At 41.1% G+C, this 24,525-nt stretch overlaps 1 protein-coding gene across 5 annotated transcripts in view; it reads right to left on the bottom strand.

Annotated features, from left to right (window-relative positions):
• The window catches only part of lrba (LPS-responsive vesicle trafficking, beach and anchor containing), a 232,396-nt gene that overhangs the window by 133,432 nt on the left and 74,439 nt on the right, over positions 1 to 24,525 (bottom strand). For all 5 annotated transcript variants that reach the window (XM_081616331.1, XM_081616388.1, XM_081616359.1 and 2 more), the window contains exons 31-35: positions 22,292 to 22,394; positions 21,915 to 22,048; positions 20,021 to 20,082; positions 6,499 to 6,563; positions 2,830 to 2,938 (exon numbers count right to left, since the gene is read on the bottom strand). In XM_081616331.1, coding sequence (XP_081472457.1) covers positions 2,830 to 2,938; positions 6,499 to 6,563; positions 20,021 to 20,082; positions 21,915 to 22,048; positions 22,292 to 22,394 — 473 coding nt within the window. The remainder of the gene's footprint in view (positions 1 to 2,829; positions 2,939 to 6,498; positions 6,564 to 20,020; positions 20,083 to 21,914; positions 22,049 to 22,291; positions 22,395 to 24,525) is intronic.

The raw sequence follows: 24,525 nt of genomic DNA, 5'->3' as shown, positions 1-24,525 counted from the left end.
AACTGCATTTAAGTGGGGAATTCAATTGTGAAACATAGTTTGGGACAAGCTCTGCTGGGTATCTGATTAGGGATGAAACACTGAGCTAAAACTTACAACCCAACGTAAAAAAATGGGAGAAAATATATGAACCTTCTTTCAGCTTTAGAGCAACAAACACAACAGAAGTTTTGGGACTGCATTGTTTTCAGGTCTACGTTCAAATATGCCTGAACAGCAGAAGTGGACACAACACCAGACCTTCTAAGACCACAACCAAGCCTTCCAAGATCAAGACCAAGAACGGGCCTTCTGAAACCAAGGCCAAACCTTCCAATACCAAAGTATTGGAAAGTATTGATATCGGAAGACTTGGGAAGTCTAGAAAGACCGGACTTTCCAAGACCAAGACCAGTCCTTCTGAGACCAAGACTAAACCTTCCAAAACCAAGCCTTTCGAGACCAAAACGAAGACCAGAGTTTCCGAGACCAAACCTTTTGAGATCAAGATCAGACCTTCTGAGACCAAAACCAGACCTCCACTTCTATCAGACTCTAGTGACAGCTTAAGGGGGGGGCAATAATTGTCTTGATGTACAATTAACTGCTAATACCATTACTACGTCCGGCTGCCTCTCAAACACCCAGTATGATGTCGCCTCTGCCGCTGAGATAAATGATTCATCATTTTGACGTTCTTACTTCTGCTATTAAAGACAGTACAGAGTTGGTGAAAGCTTCACAGAGAAACATTAGAAACCAGACCACACACTCCATGCATGTCTAAACCTTTCTAAAAACCTGAGATTTGTTCCTTTTTCTAACGCTCCTGTGAGAAATTTAAATCCGAGGCCTACAGAGTCAGACAGAGCTCTAGGAACATTGACTGATTGATGCTAGATGACTCTTCCCAAACCGATGAGCAGCAACAGCTGCTTCTCTTGACGTTGTGTAAACAACTTTCTTCTCCATAGTAACCCATACTTTTACAGACCAACAAATCAACTTCATGTGATTAGCTGAGCCTGCCTGCTATGCTTCCTCTATGGTCCAATGGAAGGACTGAGGTTGTGCTTAGTTTAACCCAACACAATAATCTACTACTGAGAATATTGTGTTGGCTCAGGTGAATAACTAATCTGATCCCTGAGAGTTAAACTAGGATGTGAAAGGAACAATAAGGCCAAATCAGACCGCCAGCCTCTACAGCTGCTGAGTTCAGTCTGAAAGGTTTTCTGTTGGGCAGGAAATTACATCTTACAGTCCTCCACTAAACAAGTACACAACTTCCATTAATGGGAAAAGTAGAGCCTGTGTTAACGCTCGGAGAAATGAAGACAATGTTCCACCTGGAGCAAAGTGAAAGCTGACCTCAACAGAAAATGAAGGCCTTCCAGAACCAGAGGACATCCCATAATATTTCTACCTTTCAAGAGTTATGAGTAACTCTGATTCATCTAAAAGTGCCCTTCCCTTGAACCTTTGAAAAACATATCTTACAGTAAAAGTGGGGGCAGAGGCCTGGGGGTGGATGTGGTGGGTTTACCCAGACCAGAACCCCTCCACTCTGTCTGCAGCTCTTAGTTCTTGGTGAAAGGAGGTGTCAGGGAAGGGGGTAGAGGACCGTATCCCTGCCACTACCAAAATACACCCCCAGTGGGAGTATAATAGACAGGATCCCAGCAGGACAGAAAATGATGCTGGGGAGATCCAGAGAACAGACCGGGGGTCAGGATAGAGTTGGTCCTGCAGTGTTTGTCCTTCCAGCCAGTCAGAGAATTGGCTAGACTGCTTCCATGGCTAGATCAGCCTGCCATAAACGCATGCAAGTCCATAGTTGGGCCCGATCATGACTGACAAACATTTTGAACATTTACTCTGATACCCGACGCTGTCGGACGTTCCAGGATACACCAAGCTGTTCTGGGACTAAAGGTTTTTTAAGGTTTTTTACATATTTGTTCAAACTATCACTTTGTCATGACAGTGATAGTTATAAGACATATAATCTATGCAAACTGAGAAATACACCGCTCAGTCAGAGACAACCAATCAGAGCCAGGAGGAGGGTCTTAGAGCTGTCAATCATGGTCGTGTGTGCACCGCTCATCACCCATTGCTCCCGGCTTAGCCTATAGCAGAGCCATGAGTGCTAAGGCTAGTTAGCATCACTAACCAATAATGGCAGATGAACGATTTTCATTTAACAGTGAGTTGTTTCTCTGCTATAGAACATTGAGCAGCATGTACATGAGAGTGATTGACAGCATGAAGACCCTCCTCCTGACTCTGATTGGTTGTTTTTGTCAGGAGCGGTGCATTTCTTCAGATGGTAATAGTAGTGCGGGGAGAAAAAGGAAGAGCTAAATCTCTTCACAGATTATCCGCCTCACACTGTCAGGACATGGTGACAGTTTTAAATATGTAAAAATGAATAAATAAATAAATGTATGGTCAAATTTAAGCAGGGTTACGCTCATAAATCTGTATTCTGAATAATTTGATATTTTTTAAAGCCAGCCAGCTAAGTTGACATAAAACTAGTAATTTAAGTTGCAGAACTTTATGCACAAACTTACTTTTGCTTAGACAAGTTTATTCATAGGGCTTCTTTTGACAAATGCTAAAAACAAGGCCGTATTTTGCTCCCACTTCACATTTGTGCTCCATCTCGTCTTGGTCTATCCCATAATATTCAAGCTAAATATATCAGGGTGTGTGCTTGTAACATAAGATATAAAAACCAGTAAAAATTGGAAATTTTCTGCATATTGTTTTGTCCAATTCCCCGCCGTTCTCCAGATGTAATAAATCTTCCCACAGGTGTGAATGAGAACGGCGTGAACTCACCTCAAATTCTGCATGTTTATGGATGTCTTCGGCCCGCTGTCTGCTCAGGATGAACTCAGCCTCGTTGGCGACGCGAACCAGATGGTCCTTCATCGTGTGGCTGAGAAGCCTGGGGGAGAGTGGAAACGCTCATGAGTAAAGTTGTGAAAGTTCATGTCACCAAGCCCGTCGCAGTAAGCAATAAATCAACTAATCGGATTTTCATTTAAAACAAGCTGGATTATTTCCACTTCCAAGATTTTGCAAGTGGAAATGATCTTTTTCAGATTTATGACAAAAGTCTTGGTCTCAACTAGCTGTTTTTGTTGAAGGACAATTTTGCTTACAGACACTTCAGTCTCCTTTTTGACGTTTTGTTTACTTATTTTGGACATTTAAATGTCTTCTAGTTGCAGTGTTAAATGTTTGCTAGAATGTTATGTTTATCATTGTTTCAGAGGGTGTATACTTGTATAATTCTACCATTACTGTTATGTAGAAAATGGTCTCAAAAAGATCTGCCACAATAACACATTTTACTGGACGATTAATTGTTCCAGAAATTATTGCGATAAACAGTAATACTGTTGTTTTGAGATCATTTTCAAGTGATATAGTGACGATGGCATAACATAAATTTACACTCTAAAACATAAATAAACTTTAATTTTGTAAAACATCTACCTCTGGAAGTGGAGGATAGTTTAAATATCCCCAAAAATAAACAAAAAGATCAAAAACAATAAAAATGGAAATAAAAACCCACACACAGCCAATACCATAAATCAAATGGATTATAAAGTCTTTAAACAAAATTTCAAATGAAAAAATATTAATCAAAGTTATTAAGCATCTTTTAGTTCATCATGCAACTGATTTATTGCTTATTGTACCAGAGTCTCAAAACAACAATATTATCGTTTATTGCAATAACTTTTGGGACAATTCATCATCCAGCAAAGTGTGTTATTGCAACATGCCCACACATTCCAAGTGTCTAAGAAGGAGTTTCTGGGGGAAAAACATGTACTATCTTGGGCATCAGAGTATTTACAACAGGTTTATTTCCTGATCTGAGCCGAACAAGCAGGGAGGCAACATCCATGAAATGCTCAGAAAGAAGCGTGCAAAATGAGCAGAAAATCTCATTTGGAAGGCGGCGTGCCGCGCCAGGCCGCGCTGCTAATTGATTCATTAATGATATGCATCTCTGACAAGAGGGAGGATCTCCGACCGTGTTGCTACATGTGTTCTCTACCGGGCTCCCCTTAGTGGCGCTGATGAAACCCGCATGTGATGTGTGAACGCGCCAGCATGCGGGTCAGGGGAAACTCTGCACAGGTCAGATCTGAGCAAAGTGGAACAATAACAGAGCAGAGGACAGGGAGGAGAGCTAGAGGGCAGACTGGATGGACCGAGGGGGAGGGAGTCCAGCAGCTAGAGGACGACTGTAACCTAAGCCTGCTGTTTCAGCACCGTGCAGCAGGGGCCCCGGGGCCCCCTTCACCTCCATAACCTGTGTGGCAGTACTCGGGCCTCGCCATCAATAACCACAGCCACTGACCTCCTTTATGGAGCTTGGAGCTAATGCTCGCAACATGTGGGTGCTGTCTGAAGATGGACTCTTTTTTAAAGATACACCAATAAAACAGTCTGAAATGAAAAAGATTTACTACAAAATAGATTCTGGATAAGTGCTCATCTTCTCTGACTCCCGTCTTCACTGGCAGTGCATGTGTGTCTGATCATTTAGTTTCTGTTTTGTTTCCAGCTTTAGTTTCTGTACCTTATTGCCAAACTTTGACTGGAGCATGGATGGAGTTTGCTAGTGGTGTTCTGCAGCTGCATTTATGCAGAAAAGATTTGACCAAAAATGAAGAAAAAGAAAAAAGTTTTAAAGTTACTGTATTAAAGGTGTGTACATCAGAGTGATTGACAAAGCCAAGACCCTCCTCTTGGCTCTGATTGGTTGTTATTGACCAGGAGCAGTGAATGTCTGCATACAGTAATAGTAACTCAGGAAGGAGGCGCTTAAATTTTTCACATTTTGTCTTGTTCTATAGTGTCGTGACATTGTGAAAGTTTTAACAAATATTCAGAGAACATTTTTTTAAAGTTACATACTGTAGCTTTAAGAATATAAATTAAACACTAAAGAGACTAAAAATAAGATAGCAGTTGAACAACATCATCTCTGCAGATTAAGTTTTTACCGATAATGAAGGCTCAGTGAGTCACGTAAAGAAATACTCTCCAGCTCTCAGTGACGACGGGTGTGTGTTGAATTGTGGCAGGTGTGCTGATTAAACTGACGGTCTGTATAGTTCATCAAATCTGTAATTTCATTTCAAATGTGGCTCCAAATGATCAGAAAAACTGACATCATTGACAAAAACCTCTCACCATATTGACCAAGCAGACCCATTTCTCCCTTTCTCAGTTTCCATACTTTGTTTCAACATTAAAATCAAGCTTAGTTTTGGTTATAATTTTGCTTGTAGAAGAGGGAAACATTATGACCTGAGCAGAATTTGGTGCCACCTAATAAAAACGTGTGAATTTTCCTAAATTTAAGAAATGTTAGTTTGTAACAGCCTCCAGGTCATACGCCTGTTAGGAAACACAACTTTTTTTTTCTTTGGTGCCTTTGCGTGTAATTTCAAAACAATTTCTAAGATAATTGTGTAATAAATAAATAAGCAAGCGATCAAATTTATTTCCATAACTGAGCAGAATTAAAGGTTTTTCTTTTCACTGGCCTCATGCAGTTATATTAATAAACTGTTTAAATGATTTTTTTAAACTTAAAATGACAAAGATCATCATCAGCAAAAAAGACAATATACTTAAAATAATTTAGGCTGGATAACCAGACACTTTGCAGTTCAGATTTACACTAAAAGACTTTATATGACCGAGAACTTAGAAGATCACAACTATGAAACCAGAAAGTTGTAAAGGATAAATATAAGAAATTTAACTTACAGACCGACAGGGTTTAGCTTTACCTGTAAGGTAAGCAACATAGACCAGTAATCACCACCTCAGAGTGGATAACAGCAAACCCGTTAGAGTAAATCACAGCCCCTCATTGGCCATGTCAAAGCACTGTCCTGGTAATCCAGCTGGATTAAATCAGGATTAAGACCTGCCAACTGGAAATGTGGCAGAAAGGGAGTGAGAAACCGTCCGCAGAGCGAGGAGCAACAGAGAGGGAAGGAAGGTTTATTTATTTATTTGAAAAGGATGGAACAAAAATCATTATGCTAGAGGCAAATAACAGAAGACGTTTAGACAGAAGAAATTATTACAAAGAGATAAAGGCTGAGAAAGAAAGGCGTAAAGTGACAGATGGACAGTCAAGAAATCAGGAGTGATTTCCCCTGGTGTCACTGAGGAACCAGCAATCAGAGCTGCTGTCACCTTCTGCCTAACCTCTCTGCCGCCCACCCCCCCCTCTGATCCCAGTGGGATGAGCAGGTATTGAATGGAGCCTTGAACTCACCGCTCCTCCTAAAAACACCTAAAGCCTCCCTGCTCTCTCAGATCATTGATTGTTGTGCAGAGCCCTGAACAGCCACACCATCGGGGCAGGGGTCTCTGGAGGCCCGATGGGGCTGGATCTCCACCAGTCAGTGGGACGAGACAACGGGGAGGAAAACCCCCTCAGGTGGAGGTGAGGTGACCTACCTGCCTTCGTTGACCAACTCGATGAAGGCCAGTCCAGCGTTCTTCTGGATGGAGTTCTGCCATTCCTGCAAGCCAACAAAACAGGTCATAAATACCAGCAAGAAATCCCCCAAAAATTAAAAACACAGTTGCTTGCTTTTCTTGACTCAATATGGGATAGGTCTGTGTCATTAGGTTGAAAACATGCGTACAAAACGACCGGCAACATCAGCGTTTTGTTCAAAATGATCCATCACTGTTGTCCCATTAGAGTTACATTTACTTGAATCATTTTTTGGAATAAAATATACTTTTAGAAGTATTTTTACCAAGCTATACATTTTACCTTTACATGAGTAAAAGTAAGTCTTAATTGAGAAAACATTTTTGTATTCTCTATCCAATATGAAGAGCTTCGCTGAATGAAAAGCAAGCTTGTTTTAACCAGGAGTTCAGACACAGATGCACGCACACACACACACACGCACACACGCACACACACACACACACACACACACGCACACGCGCACACACACACACACACACACACACTTGCAGTTTTAGTTAAAGTTCCATAAGATTTACACTGAAATTAATGTAGTTGGAAAATGTTTCTTTTGAACTGATTTTGTAATTTTGTAATGTTATTTATATGAATTATTTTTATTGCGGTATTCAAAATTTTAAAATTTCCAAATAACTTTAGACTATGGTGATGATGTAATTTTTAAATATTAAATGGATCAGTTCAGTAGCTTTTTTACCAAATGCTTTTGTACTCTTTAGTTATTTCACCAATGTACTCTTTGGGTTTTACAGCTTTTACTTAGTTAACTGAATTCAGGTCGACTCACAGAAGGAATGACATAAATGAAATAAATGACAGTTTATAAATTATTTTCAGTTATTTGTGTTTCTTTTAAGGGAAAAAGCATAGTGGAAAAAGTTTGATTAAAATAGAAAAATAAATGTTCAATAAAATGAAAAATATATATTTTTAAGCCACATCACACATCTATGATTTCTAGAACCTTTTACAACAGAAAAGAAACAACTTGTGGAGGCACTGTGCTGCTTCAATTTCATGCCCAAAACATCTAAACCACAAAATATAAAATTGTTTTGTTAGAGGGGCAGTATTATGCAAAAATCCACTCTGAGTTTTATACCATGATATAGTTATTCCCTCATCAAAAACATACTTGGAGTGTTGCTTTGATTCTTTCATGCATGTTTGAAAAATCTAATATCCCATGGCAAACATTCAGAGGTGCCTACATGCTTGCTCTTACAAAGCTCCACCCATTACCACAAAGCTCCACCCATTACCACAAAGCTCCACCCATTACCACGGTCTCCAGCCGTGCTTCTGCCTCACAGATCTTCTCTAGACTAGCAGCAGCATCATTTGGCAAGCAGTGGTGGAATTGGAGGAAAATTAAAGGAACTACTTCTCAGGCCTACGCTCCTAAGAACAGTTGTAAAGCATATAATGCAGTCCGAAACAGTAGGAGCTCAGCACAACTCCAGGTGACTTTAGTTAGATATCAAAATACAACAACACATACCTAAAGGAGAACGTGTCTGTTAAAAAGTCCATGGATTCAACTTTTATCTCAACACAGGTCGATAACACAACTTTAAAGACTTTCGAGCTTCAGTACCCGAATGCACGGACATGGGTGAGCAAGCCACTGCAAGTCATGTTAAAAGCGCATTTATCACAAGTAAGCCTCACAAATTTCTCTGACTAACGTTATGGTTGAAGGTGTCAGTCTAAACAATCCGACCACGGCCCGGGCCGGGAAGGGGACAAAGAGCGGGGGAAAAGTCGGCGGCCACCGTCTCTCTCATGCTCTGTTCAATATTTCAACACCTTAAACGCAAGCGTCAAAAGAATAATAAAGCAACAAGGTCAGGGGTCCTGTCTGAACCTCAAAGCACTTCTCCCCCTCTTCCTCTCTGGGGATGCGGGGAAATATGTGCAAAAATATTTCAGCTTGGAGTCAAAAACTACAAAGCCACATAAATTAGAACCTCAATCACTAAATGTCTGCTTTTTAAAAAAAGAAAATGTTTTTCAGACAATAAGAAAACTTTCACAGATATATGTATATATTTTTTTTAATGGTTACAAAAATATTTAAGTGACAAAAGGATGTATATGAGAATGATTTAAAGCTAGCTGTCAACATCTCCTGAGCTGATAGAGGAAACGGAGTGTTTATGTAGAGACTAGCTTGTCAGTAAACCTAGAGATCCCACAGGGAGGAGCATATCAGCACCACGAGAAACAAGGAAAGATCCATTTACAAGATTTTCCTTACGCCCATCCAAACATATTTGTACACGTGACGCATTCGAGAAACAGTATAGCTTTTTTCCCTCCTCCTCGGCACAACAAGTACAGAACCATCAAAAGTGATCGGCACCAGTGGAAGCATTTCTCCAAAAACTTTCTGCTCACCGTCACTCTGGAAGCATCACACTTAACCTCTGCTCAGAACCGCTTTCTGTCCCGCGCCAGCGTATTGGCATTGACCGTGTTTACAACGCTTTCCAAATAAAAGAGGGCACAGAGGGAATAGAAGTCTGGGCCTGAGAGACGGGAGCCGGCGTGGAGGACTGGCAGACGCCGTGGAGGAGGGAGCGTGTGAGGAGCAGCCGAGGGGCTTTAGCTGGAGCGCGGACATTAACCATGAGCAGAAACCAGAGGGGGAGGAAGGGGGGCGAGGGTGAGCTTGTTCTGAACCAGTCCAGACCCGGTGAACCGGGCTTCAAATAAACCCAGCAGGAAGCAAGGCAGTGCATAGAATTGGAACCCGTGCCGTCGGATGCATCAGTCAGACTTTAAAAGAGCAACACTGATTTCTATCGGTGCACCGATTGTAGTTTTAAAGCAGATCGCATATTACCGATCTTTAAAAAGCCTGACCTGCCAATTCAGATTTTTGGGCGACATAGAATTTTTCTTTTTTTTTCTTCCTGAAAAGTTGCTAAATATAGCAAAAGTTGCTGAGTTGCTCTCTCACAGCAGAGCAACAGAGGACAGTGGTTGGTTTCTAGACCTTTGCTGAGGTAGATAAGATACATGGATAAGATCGGCTTCATATGGAGTATAGGCCGATCACCGATCTCCCAAAATCAAAGAAATTGGGGCCAATTTATCGGTGAACCCCAGGTGGGATCTGCTGATTGGACTCTTAAAAAATGTTAATTCAATAACTAAATACAACAAACCACCCAGGGAAAAAAGCTTCAGGCTGCATCATAGATTAAATTAACCCTTGTATGTGAAAATGGGGTCCAACCGACCCCACACATGTACATCTTGTATCATTTGCCATAGTCCTCTATGTTTGCCTCAGTCCTCGCACGCACAAGGGTTAAATAAAAGAGAATATGAGGGTATTAAAGACTGATGCCTCACTAAAGTATTAAAGATTCTCACATGTTCTCATTTCAACCCTAAACTTCAATGTTTTACAATATTTTATGTGACAGACCAAACAAAGTAGAAGATAACAGTGATTTGGAAGGACAATAGCTTCCTTTAATATTAAATGACTAAAAATTATCAAAAAATATTCACCCCCCTCAGATTGGATACGGTGCCTCTGAACATTAAAATTCAAGTCTTACCAGATTGTAAAATGTATTCAGGTCTGGGCTTTAACTGGACCATTCTTCCACTGAGCACACTTCTATCTAATTCACTCCACCCTGCTTTTCATTGTTGATCTTCTTGTGTCTTCCTTTTAATTTAGTGGAATATTCATGTGTCCATGTCTTGGCAGGTTTGCAGTTGTCCTCTATACAGTCCCACATTTCAGTAAGATACAATAAACAGTTCAAAGTGAAGTTTTCAGAGCTAGGAAAGGTTTTCTCCAAAATAACCATGTTTTGTTGCGTTTCTTGGTCTTTATGATGTCGTTTGTTCACTTCTCTGACAAACCGCTGAGGCCTCCAGAGAGCTGCTGGATTCAGACTAAATTATATACAGGTGGATTATCTGCTAATTGGGTGAGTTCTGAAAGCAATTCAGTGCAAAATGTGAAAAAGTTCAAGGGGTATGAATACTGCTGCAACGCATGGAGAATGCGTTGCAGCATTCTCCATGCTGATGTTTTCTGAAAAAGTACAACAAACTGAAAAACACCGTCTGACGTGCCGAACACAAGTCAATAACAAGAAAAATGGCAACTATAGATGGGGTCAAGAAAAAAATCTTAAGATTTAGATGCAAGATAAACAGGGTCACGTTTAAACAAACCTCAAAATAATGGTAGAGTGACAGGATTAGCCCCGAACTGGGTTTGAAGAGAAGCAGAAGGGTCATTGGCATTTTGTGCAGGCTGCCAAAGGTGATAGCAAGACTAATGGCGCCATTATGGGCTGAAGAACGCCTCCTACAGTCGAATTAAAAACAAGCGGTGACCCTGATCCGAGGGACATCTCCCGTTGACAAAAAAAAACAAAAAAAACAGGGAAACGGGGGGACGGGTCGATGATGGGATATTGGATTTTGGCTTGGCCTGGTCAGCGATGTTGCAGCTTTTATGGCCGCGATAGGGGCTATGACCACGGCACTCCTGATGAGAGGATACAAGCAGCCATTGGTGACCTCTCACCTCTGACCTGACCTTCAACAGAAGATAGGAACAGGGAGTGTGCTTTTCCTTGATCCTGACAGAAATGTTGAGGATGTTTGAGAAAGCTCCCGTGGCTAATGTTGCTGCTTTTCTTTTGACCTTTTTCTCTTTTTGTTTTTTTTGGGGGGTTTTTGCACGTAAACGACTCAAAGTCTGACTGTCGGTGTAAATGCCCGTTTAAATCTGAAGTCGATACGACAGCTCTGTTTGGTCTGCCTTCCATGATGATGGCATTGAGTCTAAACACACATGCCACGGACTTCCGTCATTACAGCTGATTATCCATAATCAACATCTAAATATACCACTTGCACTGGTGAGAAAACGCAGACCTCCCGAGCAAAATCGCCTTTCAAACATCGGCCTCACCACAACACAAGGAAAACATTTTCCAAAGCGGAGAAAGATACGTCCCCGGCTCTCCCAAAATAACAAATAAGTCAGCTGTGCTTTTTGGTGGCATCACTCATAATCACAAGTATTTGTTGATTTGAAAAGGCTCGGAGGAGTGGAGCTTTTGGACGGAACGACAAAAGCATAAATCCTCAAGCTGGATGTGACAATCAAGGCCAGGCCGGACGGAAAATTGTTTTTCATTTTGCCAGAACTTTTTACACGGACGCTGTGAAAGTGGCTGAGAAAGTAGTAAGTTCTCGCAAATTTGGACGTTTTAAGATTGGATCTTTGTTTAAAAACATCTCATAAACAGCAATATAATTCAGACAGGCACTTAAAAAGAAAAGCTCTGAACAATGTGCTTCTTCTTTCTTTGATTAATACAGAAGCTGAGTAGTCTGGTATACAAGAGGTTGTGTGAATAACTCAACACCAGAGCCTCTTCTCAATGGGCCACATGTGCATGTTCATGTGCTTAAATGAAAACAGACAAGTCGTGTTGGTGTTTGCGTGCTTAAATTTGCAACTGAAGGAATATTTACTGATGTGCAAATATTTACTCAGCCGGGTCTCCGAGAGCTTCATGGACTCACACTGTCAGGACTAAACCAACAAAGGCATAGAGCTTCCATATCCCAAACACACAAACTAGAAACATGCGAGAATAGCTCAATGAAATCCCGCTCCAAGCAGAAGCGGCGACTGTATACAGGACGTTTCATATGTGGTGTTAATCCAGTTTTATGCATTGCAACGGTGTGGGAAGAAAAATAAGTGCAGCTGTTTATCCAAAAATTTCTTTTTTTTCAGGCCCTTGATCGCAACTTGATCACAAAGCATTGTTTTATTATTCTGAGATAACAAAATACATCCATATAGCCGTATCCATAAAGGACATACGGCTCAGTAGGGGGTGGGAGATACAGACTTTAAAGTGCTATCACAATATTTAATTGTCACAATAATTGGAATTTATTGTGACACTTATGAAAAAAAATCACGATAAACGATATGATAAATATCAGCAGAGTCCACAATAATTCACACCCTAGCAGAGTTCAATTGACAACTTTCTTTTTTTTTTCTCCTATTTTGGTAGGCCAGCGTTATATGATGTGTTAACACATCCTCTTATTTACATTTTTACAAAAATGACATGGAAAAAAAAAAAGTTTAACTGCTAGAGGTTTGTACTGAGATTACAGCAAGAAACCCCCGCCATGATTTCTGAGCAGGTTTCTGCTTCCACTGTTATTACTGACCTTACCGTCACCTTCATCTTCAAATCAATTCACAGATTCTCTGATTCAAGGCAAGTCTTTGGTTGGGCCACTTCTAAACATGGCTATAACTAGCAAGCTAAAGGAAACATGCTAACTTGAGGACACCACACGACTCAGTGGTAGGGCAGCTATTCGATTCCAGTCACTACTAGCACCACAAAATCGTAAAGATTAAATAGACAAAATGTTACTAAATCTATTGTGGGATTATCAATAACTTTGAGCTATATTATATCTGGAAATGGAGGCAGCTTATAAAACCCTGACTATCTAAAAAATACACACTGCTGTGAGGACGATGACAACAGTGCTAATTGCTAATAAAAATTCTACATAGTTTTGATCAAACTTTTTTTTTTTAGCTCTTTATTACTCTTAGTCTCACAGTGTCATGTTGCACCTGGTCTTGAATAAATAACCAGTTATGGCAGAAGGTTTGTTAAATTAGCTTAACCTGCTAATGCGGATGAAGACGTTTTTAACCATCCATGAAGTCAGAGGGGACAGAAACAACAAGCCAACATTCTGGTCTGAAGCTCCTGCTTAGTTTCTATTCCTCCTCCATCCCTTGCTTCAAGTCTTTTTGTTTACAATATTTCTTCCAAAGGTTTAACGTAAGAAATGTTGAAATTCCACCGTAAATCTGGGAAAGCCCATGTAGTGCCTGTATTTTATTTTATTTTTTGTTAAATCAGCAGGATGGCAGACAGAGGAAAAGCAAGGGGAAAAGCTGTAGAGTACATTCCAAAGTCTCAAAACGGCGAGGCTGTCGGGTAGGAAAACATCACGTTAACGGTGCCTGTCAGGGGCAGAGGTCTCTGTTGGGGAAAGTTCACTTGGCTGAAGCACGATTATATGTTGCGTATAAATAACCGGCTGTTCGTGCCACTTGAAGCTGGCTCGCAGGAAAACCAACTGGGAGCCAAATTAAAAGCCGCCACAATATTTTTAGGAGTCTCCTGTCTGATTTTCTGCTCTCAGCTAGAGTCCACTTCCTGTCAGGAAGCCCTCCCCCTTGACCCCCGACCCCCTCCACCGCTGCGGAGTTGCACGCGGCGGGGAGTCTTTAGGATTAAGTGCCAGTTGGTGTATGCCGTGTTTTCTCTGCTTCTCAGCGGAGAGTGTATTTTCAAAGGATGCGGGCAGCGTTGCAGAGCGACGATGCTGGACGCAGAGCCGCGTGGCGCAGATGTGGAGGGGGTATGGCAGCAGAGTACCATGGGGGGCCGGGAGGGTTAACGCCTCTTTGATTTTCACTCATCTTGAACCTTGTGAGCCTGTTTAACTGCACAGTGGGACGTTGGGCTGACAGAAGGGAAAATTACGAATATGTCGCTCGGTTTCATTGCATTCCTCGGATTTCTCATGTCTCTGTGGAACACGTTTTTGTTCCACATTTTCTGCATTTAATATGTGAACCAAAACGCATATCCACCAACCCAATCTCACCTGCCTAGATATCACACATCTGATCTTGCTCTTTTGCTGCCTTCCTCTGAAGTTTTGAGACCCCCCTAGGTTGGTCCTCTTGGTCATCACGTCTTGCTATCGATCGTATGGGGGACTGATGAGCGTTGCGACCCGTTCCCAGACCGCGGGGGGCTTAAACGTCCCTCCCTTCACCACTCTCTCCTCCTGCACCTTGGAGGTCAGTGGGTCAAGGGTCAGGAGAAGCAAAGTGTTTTGGGAAGTCGACGACTTTCTCCTTGCTGACTGAAACGGGAAGGTGTCCATCTGTGAAACAGGTTAACTTTTGCTGAGTACCTGGGAGCATATGACGCTAGCAGCCGATGGATCAGTTGGGTTAACGCCGATGTTACTGGATTAGAAGTGAAAGGATTATCTGGATGTTTGGTCGCAGCAACAAAACCATAAGACAGATTTCTATGGTACTTTATGGAATACTGAAGGATAGAAACAAAGCAGCTGACATAGATATGATTCTTATTTTTGTAATGTGCCTTTAGACAATAGTTGTTGTGAATTGGCACTATAGGAAAACTGAATTGCATTGCAGGGGGTTTATTTTATTTATTGTTTTTGGTTGAGTTTTATCTTGAAAATTTCATTTATCGCAATACTTTTTGGGACATTTTAAAAAACAAAACATCCTCCTCCTCTTACTTCTTGTTGTCTTTTGTCGTTTTCACCAGTAGTAAAATCCGGCTGTTGATCATGTGACTCTTGTGATGCAAAAGAAGTGTTTCCATTGCAGTTTTGGTATGTATTTCGGTAGATGTATTCACAGCCAACAACCTACCTCTTCCAATTGCAAAAACTTACAGCGAGTTATTTTCTAAACTGGTGTGTTCCAATCAAGCAAATTTATTTTCGTACTTTCAATTTACGCAATTTTACCGTGAATGGAAACGCAGCTAAAGGCATCATCAAAATGGTTTTGCATTAATGTAACAACCGGATCTTCATTATACCGCTGGAAAAACCAACATAGTATAGCTATATAACTCATCTTTTAATCTCGTGGTCTTCCGTTCTTTTTAAAGTCAAACCAGTTCTCACGTTTTTAGCAGAGTTTACAATCAACAACCTGGTTTTAATGAATAAAAAGATAATAGGAAAAAATATACTTTTTGATTGCCGTTTTGTAAAAGGATCAGGAAGAGACGACCTGCATAAAAAAAAAAAATCAGCAGCATTTCTCCGCCTGGCCGTCTTCTTCCAGAGCGCGTACGACGCATCTCTGATAAATGGCAGGACGATGGATGGGCTGACACAGGGGCCGGACAATAATGGCTGATCTACAGGACACAAATGCAGCTACTGAGAAGATTTATGGGCCACTGCGCATCGAACACCATCCGCTATCCAATGAGATAATTTCTCAAAACTCCGGAGGGATGGCAGCCGTGGAACTCCACTCTCCGGTCCCACTGTAAGTGCTGATTAATCGCATGTACTGCGCCGGAGCTGGTCCTGGGAGTGCACCCAAGAAACAGGAGAGCCGCCATAAAAACGACAAGAAGAAGAGCAGCTCTGAACGGGGACAAAGACAGAGAGAGAGCGCGCTCTTTTAAAAGCATAAAAATCATTTGATGTGGCAAAGATCGCAAAGAAAAAAAATACATCTCTTAAATCTCATCATAATATTTCATTTATTTCCTTTTGACCTGAAAAACCTTTGATTTTAGACAGGACAAACAAACAACGGATTGATCTAATAATGATGCACCAGTAAACTGACCTCCGGTCAACATCATTTTCCTGTTGATGACAATGTGAAAGTTTTGATTTAAAAAAAAATGTCTCTTTCCTGTTCTACTGAAAACCTAAACATATCAGACATCAACAAGCATGTCTTCAGATACACAAGTTTGTTTTGCGTTTATCAAGAATCAGGTAAAGGTTAGTGAGTAACAGGGATCAACTTGAATTTCTTTGATTTTCAATCTTATCTCTAGTCTGGATTCTGCTACACAGACTATTTAGTAAATGGGCTGACTAGCGCTTTTCTAGTCATTCCAACTACTCGAAGTGTTGCACACATGGTACCTGCACCGATATGCAGGTGGGTAGCAAACCTGAGGTCAAGTGCCTTGACCAGGTGCAAAGTGACATGTGACAAGATGATCATGGAATCAAACCCACAACGTTTAGGGGTTGCACTACCGCCAACTCTTTGACATTCACATAGTACAGCAACTAGACTCATTAGTTATTAAATAATAATTAAGACAGTACAATAACTTATATGTGGTGAGGATAAAAAATAAAAATAAAAAAAAAGAAATGGCAGAACCCCCTTGTGGCAGCAGAGTACACATTACTGGGCAAACACAATTCACCTACAGCTTCCAGAGAGCTGCTGGCTCCACTGGATCAGGATGGATTCTCCCTGAACAGCAGGAGGCGATCTTAAGACAGGAGCTCACTGACGCACCGTCTTTTATCCAAGTCCATCTGGTTTTACTGATGCAAACATGGCATTTAAATTCCTTCTAATCAGCATCCATTTTTTAGTGGTGGGAACTGATTTAAAAAACCAAGTTAAATGCAGGGTAGTTAATCACATTTTAATCAAAAACCATATGTTGATAGAATTAAAAAAAAACTTTACTGTTAATTTATGGAATAAACAGGCATTTCAGCTCAAAAACAAATCTATTTACAGTTTTAAAGTGTTACTTGGGTTATTCAAAGTGCTACATGATTCACATTCAGGTTTCAGTTGTTTCATGAACCATAGCGTTGTGGACGTCTGTGCTGTTGCTACATGTGAGATGCTATTTTAGGTTTGAATAAGCCAACTCATTTTAGCAAAACTTGAACACAGCAATAGTACGTTCCAGCATCCCATTCAGGTTTTTGAAGCAGAAATAAAACCACAGTGGGTCAAGAGAAGCAGCTCTGTCTCAAATCGCTGTTGTTGCTTGTACATCACAAAAGAAAATAAAAAAACAGGAAAAAAAGCTTTTAATGTGCTGAAATCTATGTAACTAATTAATCGAAATTAATCAGTTACATTATGAGTAGAGCGTTAAAATTCCCGCTCTACTCATAGCAGCTGCCCAACAGATGCAAGAATATGTCCATAAATTGGAAACAAATGGTTATGTAAATGGTTAAATATATACCATATTTATACAAATGAACTGATATTAGATTTTAGGAAAAACAATTTAAATCTACAGTTTTGTCTTCAAAATAACTTGAGTTTGGCCCAACATTCACAGCAGCTGGAGTCAAACTCTGTGTTTCAGCCTTCAGGATTTTTTTGTGACGTTTTAAGAAAGATAGAAAAGCTGAGCGTCAATTTACGTTTAAAATGAAGCGCAATCTGAATCACAAAGGAAGCCCTGCGCTTCCTCTCTGTGAACCACTCTATAAGAAGTACAGTTTAAGATCATTAATCCTCCGTTTGTGTATTCAGGAGACCATTCAGGATCAATATTACAGATGAGGGAACGGCAGCGCGCCACCCCAACAGTTAATGTCCGTTTAAAATGGCCCTTTAATTGGGAGCGCCGTTGTGCCGGCCTCCATCTGAAGCACTATCAAACAGCGGTTTACCATCCGCTCCTCAATGCCAGGCCGACGCGGCTGCCAGTGTAACTTTCATAGGATCTCTGATTAAAAACTGCTCTGCAGTCCCCAGCCTCTTGACCCCTCACCCCGGCTCCACTCCATCTCCCAGCTCGGGAAATTAATTAAAATTTCCAAGAGATGCTGCTGCGATCACATCGCTGATGAAGGTGTGGAAGGTCCGGCTGGGGGCTGGGAAGAAAAGGAATCTGTCAAAATCTCCTCCATCTACCTCATTCAGCAGCTAGGCAGGAAAGAATCACAAGATGGCCACAGAGGCACTTCCTGTGTGAGAATGGAGTGTTTCCTGTGCCGGAGGGCCTGAGAAACCTCGCTAAATAACGCCATCAATCATGGCGGGAATGGAGAGGGGAGGGAGGGTGGGACTTACTCTCGCTGGCTCGCAGGGAGAACAAACACAAATAATTAGACGTATTGTAATTTAGCCCGGGGCGAAGTCTGTCCCAGGTTTCCATCTTTTCCCTGGTGGGGAAAAGCAGCAGATCATTCCCATCCCTCCCTGCTCCCCCGCCGCACCCCCTTTACACAACAATAAAATTACATTTGCATTAGCTTGTGTGAGAATTTGGTTGGATGATTTATTGAAGCAATCAACACTGCACTGGCCAATCCCTGGTCGTCTCACTTAAAAAGAGAGTCTGTGTGCATGTGTGTGCGTGTGTGTGTGTGTGCACGCGTGTAGCTGGGAGCTTTGGGGAGAAGGAAGGAATAGCTTGGGCCATGAACCAAAAGAGGGGTGGGGGGGGGGGATCGAGGCATGAGCCGTGCAGTGGAGCAATCACTGAGATTCTGCCTTTGATTAGATTAGCATTAAACAACACCCTGACAGATATGACAAATAGGTGCATTAGCGGCCGTCATTCTTAGCCGTCGAGCTTTCAGTCCTGCCGTTTCTGAGTCTCTGGACGCAAGGAGGCTCACATTCACTTCCCCCCACCCCCACCCCGACCCCTCCGACGTCCCCCTCCAGAGTCCCACAAGCCCCGGTTCTCAAGGCCGATGACATCCAAACAAATGTGTAATCTGGCCGCGCTACTTTTTCTGTGGAAGAGGCTAAATGAGTAATTGGAATCAAACGACATATGGGGGGAGTTAGAAGGAGAAGGGAAGAAAAGATGGTGGCGTTTGGTGGGACGGGGGAGCCACCCAATAACAGAGCAGAGCAGGTTAAAAAGAGACGCCTTTGTGGTTTTTGTTCAAAACGGAGAAAACAGTTTCACTGGTTTTACAGAGTAAAGTAATCACCGCCTCGTTAAATGAACTGTAATTATCATACCTGACAACTACTAGACCTGGACAATTATCATATTACTGGAGTAGGACCTGCCTGACGGGATGAAGTAGGCCAAAAGACCCCAATAGGAAATAAAGTAAACAGGAGAACGTAGTCTGACATTTAATTTTGCAAATCTGTACTCAAATTTGGTGTCATTACTAGGACAGCAATACCTGAGGTCTAGTATCAGTCCATACCGACTGAATACAGAAAAACACCTGAATTCACTTAAAATGATTTCTTTTTAACCACAGACATAAATGTACTCACAAATTTATCTGCTAACTCTGTACCAGAAAAGGACACTTCAAATTAAAAAAATGAAATGTTTGAAGAACTAATGAGCTACAATAACATTTAATTTCCCTTTCAGATTAATAAAGAATTTCTGAATTTGAAATACACCAATAGCTTCACTAGGGACTGAGCCCTGGTGAAGCTCTATAATTAACACTTTTCTGAGGAGAGTAGCATTTCGGTTTCATCCAGCAGGAACCTTTCTGTGCATCTCTTAATAGTAAGCAGCCATCCCAGAGTGATCCATCGACAACCCCGATCATTGACCCCGCCCACGTCCGCTCATGATCCCTGAATTAGTATTCATGAATCCAGCAGCAGCTAAATAAAACCTGGCAACCAAAACACCCACAGGACGGAGAAGAAAGAGCCAATCAATGCAAAGCACCATCAAATCTACATCATCCCTCCTCATCGGTTTGGGCCTGGGCCACGAGGGCCAGCGATGGGGTCAAAGGTGACCCGGACAGGTCGGCCTCTCTTGACCCCCTCTGACCCGTGTTTGCAGCTCGTCGTCCTCCACCTGAGCTGGAGCGTCACGGCGGAAGAAAGCAGAAAGGGAAAGATGCTGCACTTGCCTGAGAACACAGCAGCATGACGAGCTCCACCACCGAGCTGCTGGACTTCATGCACACCAGACCTGGACGAAACAAAAGGTCAGGAGGTCAGAGAGCGTGTTCAAACAGACACAGTTACACAGTAATAACACACTCAATGACTAAATGCTAAAATTGGGTTTTAATTAAAAACCCAATTTAAAAAAGGGTTTTTAATTGTTTAGTAGCGCAGCAGTGCAAAAGACACAATGTTACCAAGTACTTTTGGTCGAGTTTCTAGTGCAAATATCTTGAACACTTGAAATAAGACAAAATTAACTCACAGGGAATATTTTAGCAAAAAATAGGAGCTTGTTATAAGTCAATAATTCCTTGATACTGATAAAAAAAAAAGTACTAAAAACAAGTAGAAAAAAAAAATCTTCCAGTGGAACAAGACTTTGTTTACAATTTCAACTTGGTGTGGGAAAAATGTCTTGTTCCTCTGGCAGATTATTTCACTTATAACTGGAACTTTTTCATCAACATTAAGGAATCGTGAACTTAAAACAAGCCACTATATCTCACTAAAATGTTACCTGAAAGTTAGCACGCTTGAAATGAAACAAAACTCCAATATTTGCACTAAAAAGCAGATCAAAAACCCATGTGTTTATGCAGTGAAAAAAAACATAGATCTGGTCATTAGGTCTCTATGATTCTGACCCGGTGGGAATCCAACAGAAACAATGCTTCTTAAATCAATCCAGCTGTGTGATTTACAATCATTCCGCTGCAGAACAAATGGTTCAAATCAGCCATTTACAGACCCAGATAGCCGTGACCCTCGTCTCCTTGGTGACAGCTAGAGGCTGGTAGGTGGTGTTAGCTTCCTGGGTTCTGGTGGAGACTCGTACCGGTCCCTGTCCCAGCAGACAGGGATCAGCTAACCTCGTGCCATCTGCATTGGGGCCAGGGGGTCGTATTGATGGGACTAATGAGTCGACATGATGTTACTGTAAACTAATACATATCTGGGCCTTGTATTACAAGCTGGACCTGACCAACATATGTCTCCATTGATCCCTAACAGCGAGCCCAAGGCTTTAAAGGGCCTGTCAGGGGCCAGAGGAGGGTCCGAGGTTCAGACGGGGAGCAGCAGAGAAGCTTTGGTGTGTTTCGTTGCTCTTCAAAGGACATGTTTAAAAAAAAGAAACACATACACACACACACACGCATGCACGCACACCTTCCTTCCAAAGCATTTCTCCACCCTGCCTCCTAAAGCTATCAATCAACTTTCCATTTTGCTTGGTGGCAGCAGACATCCCAAACTCTGCTGTTAGCGGCCTGACCTCTGACCCCGACCCGCTGGAACACCCCAGCTCATTGTCCCCTGCAGCTCCTCACCGTATTAGAAGTGTTGTTGAATTGAAATTAGAGATGCACCGATCCCTCATTATTATCTGTATCGGTGCCGATATCGAAAACAATTCTAGATCGGGTATTTGTGGCAATGTGGGCGATCCATGAGGGCAGATCTATTCAGTTTAATTCTATGCTTTGTGCTCTGAGCAACGTCATGCTTTATTATTTATTTGGCATTATATTTAGAATTTTCTATTTGCATTTTCTGAACCATTTGAAAGATGATTTGCTGCAGTTTGTTTTTCCATGTTTGACCAAAGTGGTCAACCTATTGCTGTTGACAGTTTCTTCATTGTTTATTTTCCATTGGCTGTTCCACAATTACAATAAATTTGTAATTCAGTACATTTATGTCTGCGTAAAAAAAAAAAAAACAGCATTTCAAGCAAATTCAGCTGTTTTTCTGTATTGGATTGGTATCGGCCGATACTAAACCTCAGATATCGGTATCAGAAGTGAAAGTGGATCGGTACATCCCCATGAGTGACTCGTCTCCATGCCAACTCACTGGTGCCCTCGATGAGCAGCTCCTGTCCGTGGCTACCCAGCAAGGTCCGGGACAGGAACGGGGCGAAGTCCACGAAGATCTCCCTCAGCAGCGGAGCGGCCTTCTCCAACACGTGCTCCAGGCGCTCCGAGATGCTGAAAGGAGTCCAGAGAGTAGAACAAAATCATCTCCATCTCTGAGGTAAAATCAGCAGGAACTCACAAAACATTTGAAAAATCTGTCAGCTGGAATATGTGCTTTTAATGAGGCCAAACATCCAACCAGGTCAGAGACCAAAAGATATGCATAAAAACTAAGTATGCTTATGAGTGTAAAAAACTGTGCATGCAAAGACAAGGAGGAGGGGAGGAGGGGGGTGCAAAAAGAAGATGAATCACCTCATATTGGGGGCTGTGTTCTGGGTCACAGGGGAAAGTGGGGGGACAGATGGCAGGCTGGAGCTGGCTGGAACCTGGCTGCCTGCTGCAACCTGGCCGCCTGCTGCAGGGAGAAACCAAACAACTCAGTTATTAGTCTGGATGTTGGACAAGAACGCACACACACATCCATACACACACACACAGCAAGAACTGCTACATTCAGGGTACTGCACTGCAAAAACTAAATCTTACAAAGTATTTTCGGTCCAGTTTCTAGTGCAAATATCTTATTACGCTTGAAATAAGTCAAAACTAGCTTACAAGTAACTTCTCAGCAAGTAGGAGCTCGTTTTAGGTAAATAATTCCTTAATGTTGATGAAAAAGTACCAGTTCCATTGGTAGATTTCATTTTTAATATGGAAAAATTGTCTTGTTATAAGTGCAATAATGATATTAGGGAATTATTTACATAAAATAAGCTATATCTTGTCGATAAGTTACTTATAAGTTAGTACTGTCTTATTTCAAGTGAACTAAGACTACATTACACCAAAATTACTTCCTAAAATGTTATGTTATTGCAATTGTTTGAACAAAACATTTGTTTTGTTCAAACAAGATGCACAGAGAAGAGATTGTACTGAAAGAACACAAAATCTTGAAGAAGTAGTTTCACTGGCAGATTATGGGGAAAAAAAAAATTTTTATAAGTGAAATAATCTGCCAGTGAAACTAGTACTTTTTCATCAATATTAAGGAATTGTTGACTTTAAACAAGCTCCTTTAATTTGCTGAAAGGTTACTTTTAAGTTAGTTTTGTATTATTTCAAGTGTTATAAAATCTTTGCACCAGAAACTAGATCATGAAAGACGTTAGAGCTGCAGGAGGAGCAAAACTTTCAGCAAATAACAGGAAGGCTGAAGGAAGTACAGCGAACTGCCCTGTTTGACCCTCTCCAGCCTCCATCTATTGGAAAAGTTGGCAGTAATATTTAAAGTTAAAGATTCATACTTTCTACAATGTACGCAGAGACTCCAGTTTCTGTAATGCTAGCTGTGCTAGCCTTGCTAACGGTGCTAAATGAGAACAACAAGAACTAGAACTGAAAGGTCTTAGAGTTTACATCTGGAGATTGGAAATCGCTGCATCTCTAGGTTTGCATTTAAATATAAAAAAAATCCAGAAATTGTTTTCTAGGAGGATCATTTAAAGAAGTTGTTTTTGAATTGAGATGCATGAAGACTTATGATGGAGCATTGGTTCCATGCCAAGAACATAAAAACAAATAAAACATTAGGAGATTAAAGTCATAATGTTCCGACTTCTTGTAATATTGACTTTTCTCGTAACCCTACGACATTACTTTCATTATTTCGACTTTTTTCTCATACGACTTTATTTTGTAATATTATAACTTTATTTTCATGTTCTACATTTTTTATATAACTTTATTCCCATAATACTACAGCTTTCTCATATTATTTTGACTTAATTCACATCCAACTCTTCTTGTGATGACTTCATTCTCGTAATATGACTTTCGCATTATTTCAACTATCCTCTCCAATTTTATGCTCATAACACATTTTCTTCTTACCATTTTAACACCATTTTGTACAATTATTCTCGTAATTTGACTTCATTCTCAAATATTGCAGCTTCCTGATATTATTTTGACTATTTTTGTATAACTCTAGTCTCGTAACGTGACTTTTTAATGTAATGATTATTTTCATATTAACATTATGACTTTATTCTCATAATTAAATTTTTTTATCATAGCATACTCCGTCGTGACGATATTCTTGGATTGCCATGTAAAAAAAAATCCTAAACATTTTTCTCAATTTAACTTTGTTTTTCTTCTTTTCTTTTTTCTTTAAGCTTGGAGGACAATAAAACTCACATATTTATAAAAATAATATACTATTCTACTGTTGTTTCTGAATGCTAAGGGGATTTTTTTCATCATTTTCCTCTCATTAAATCATCCCAAACCAACTCCTCTGGGCTGTTTGACCGTTTCATTATCCAACTAAAAGGTGCTTTATGACTTCACTTTGGCGACAGAAGCAAACGAGCTACAAAGTCTCTGTGTGATTGATCTGGCAGTAAATTCTCTTCTCTGTGCCTCATAAATAAGCTAATGCCCAGCTGAATATGGAGCTGGGTGGGGAGTGCTGGGGCAGGGGGGATTCCTCTGGTGTTTCAGCCGTCTTGTTTTTCCAGCCAGGACGGTCTCGGAGCAGG

The sequence above is a fragment of the Poecilia reticulata genome, chromosome 1, assembly GCF_904066995.2.
Source record: "Poecilia reticulata chromosome 1, P_reticulata-male-v2, whole genome shotgun sequence".
In the NCBI taxonomy this organism is placed as follows: domain Eukaryota; kingdom Metazoa; phylum Chordata; class Actinopteri; order Cyprinodontiformes; family Poeciliidae; genus Poecilia; species Poecilia reticulata.
This window is presented reverse-complemented; position numbering and strand designations above follow the sequence as displayed.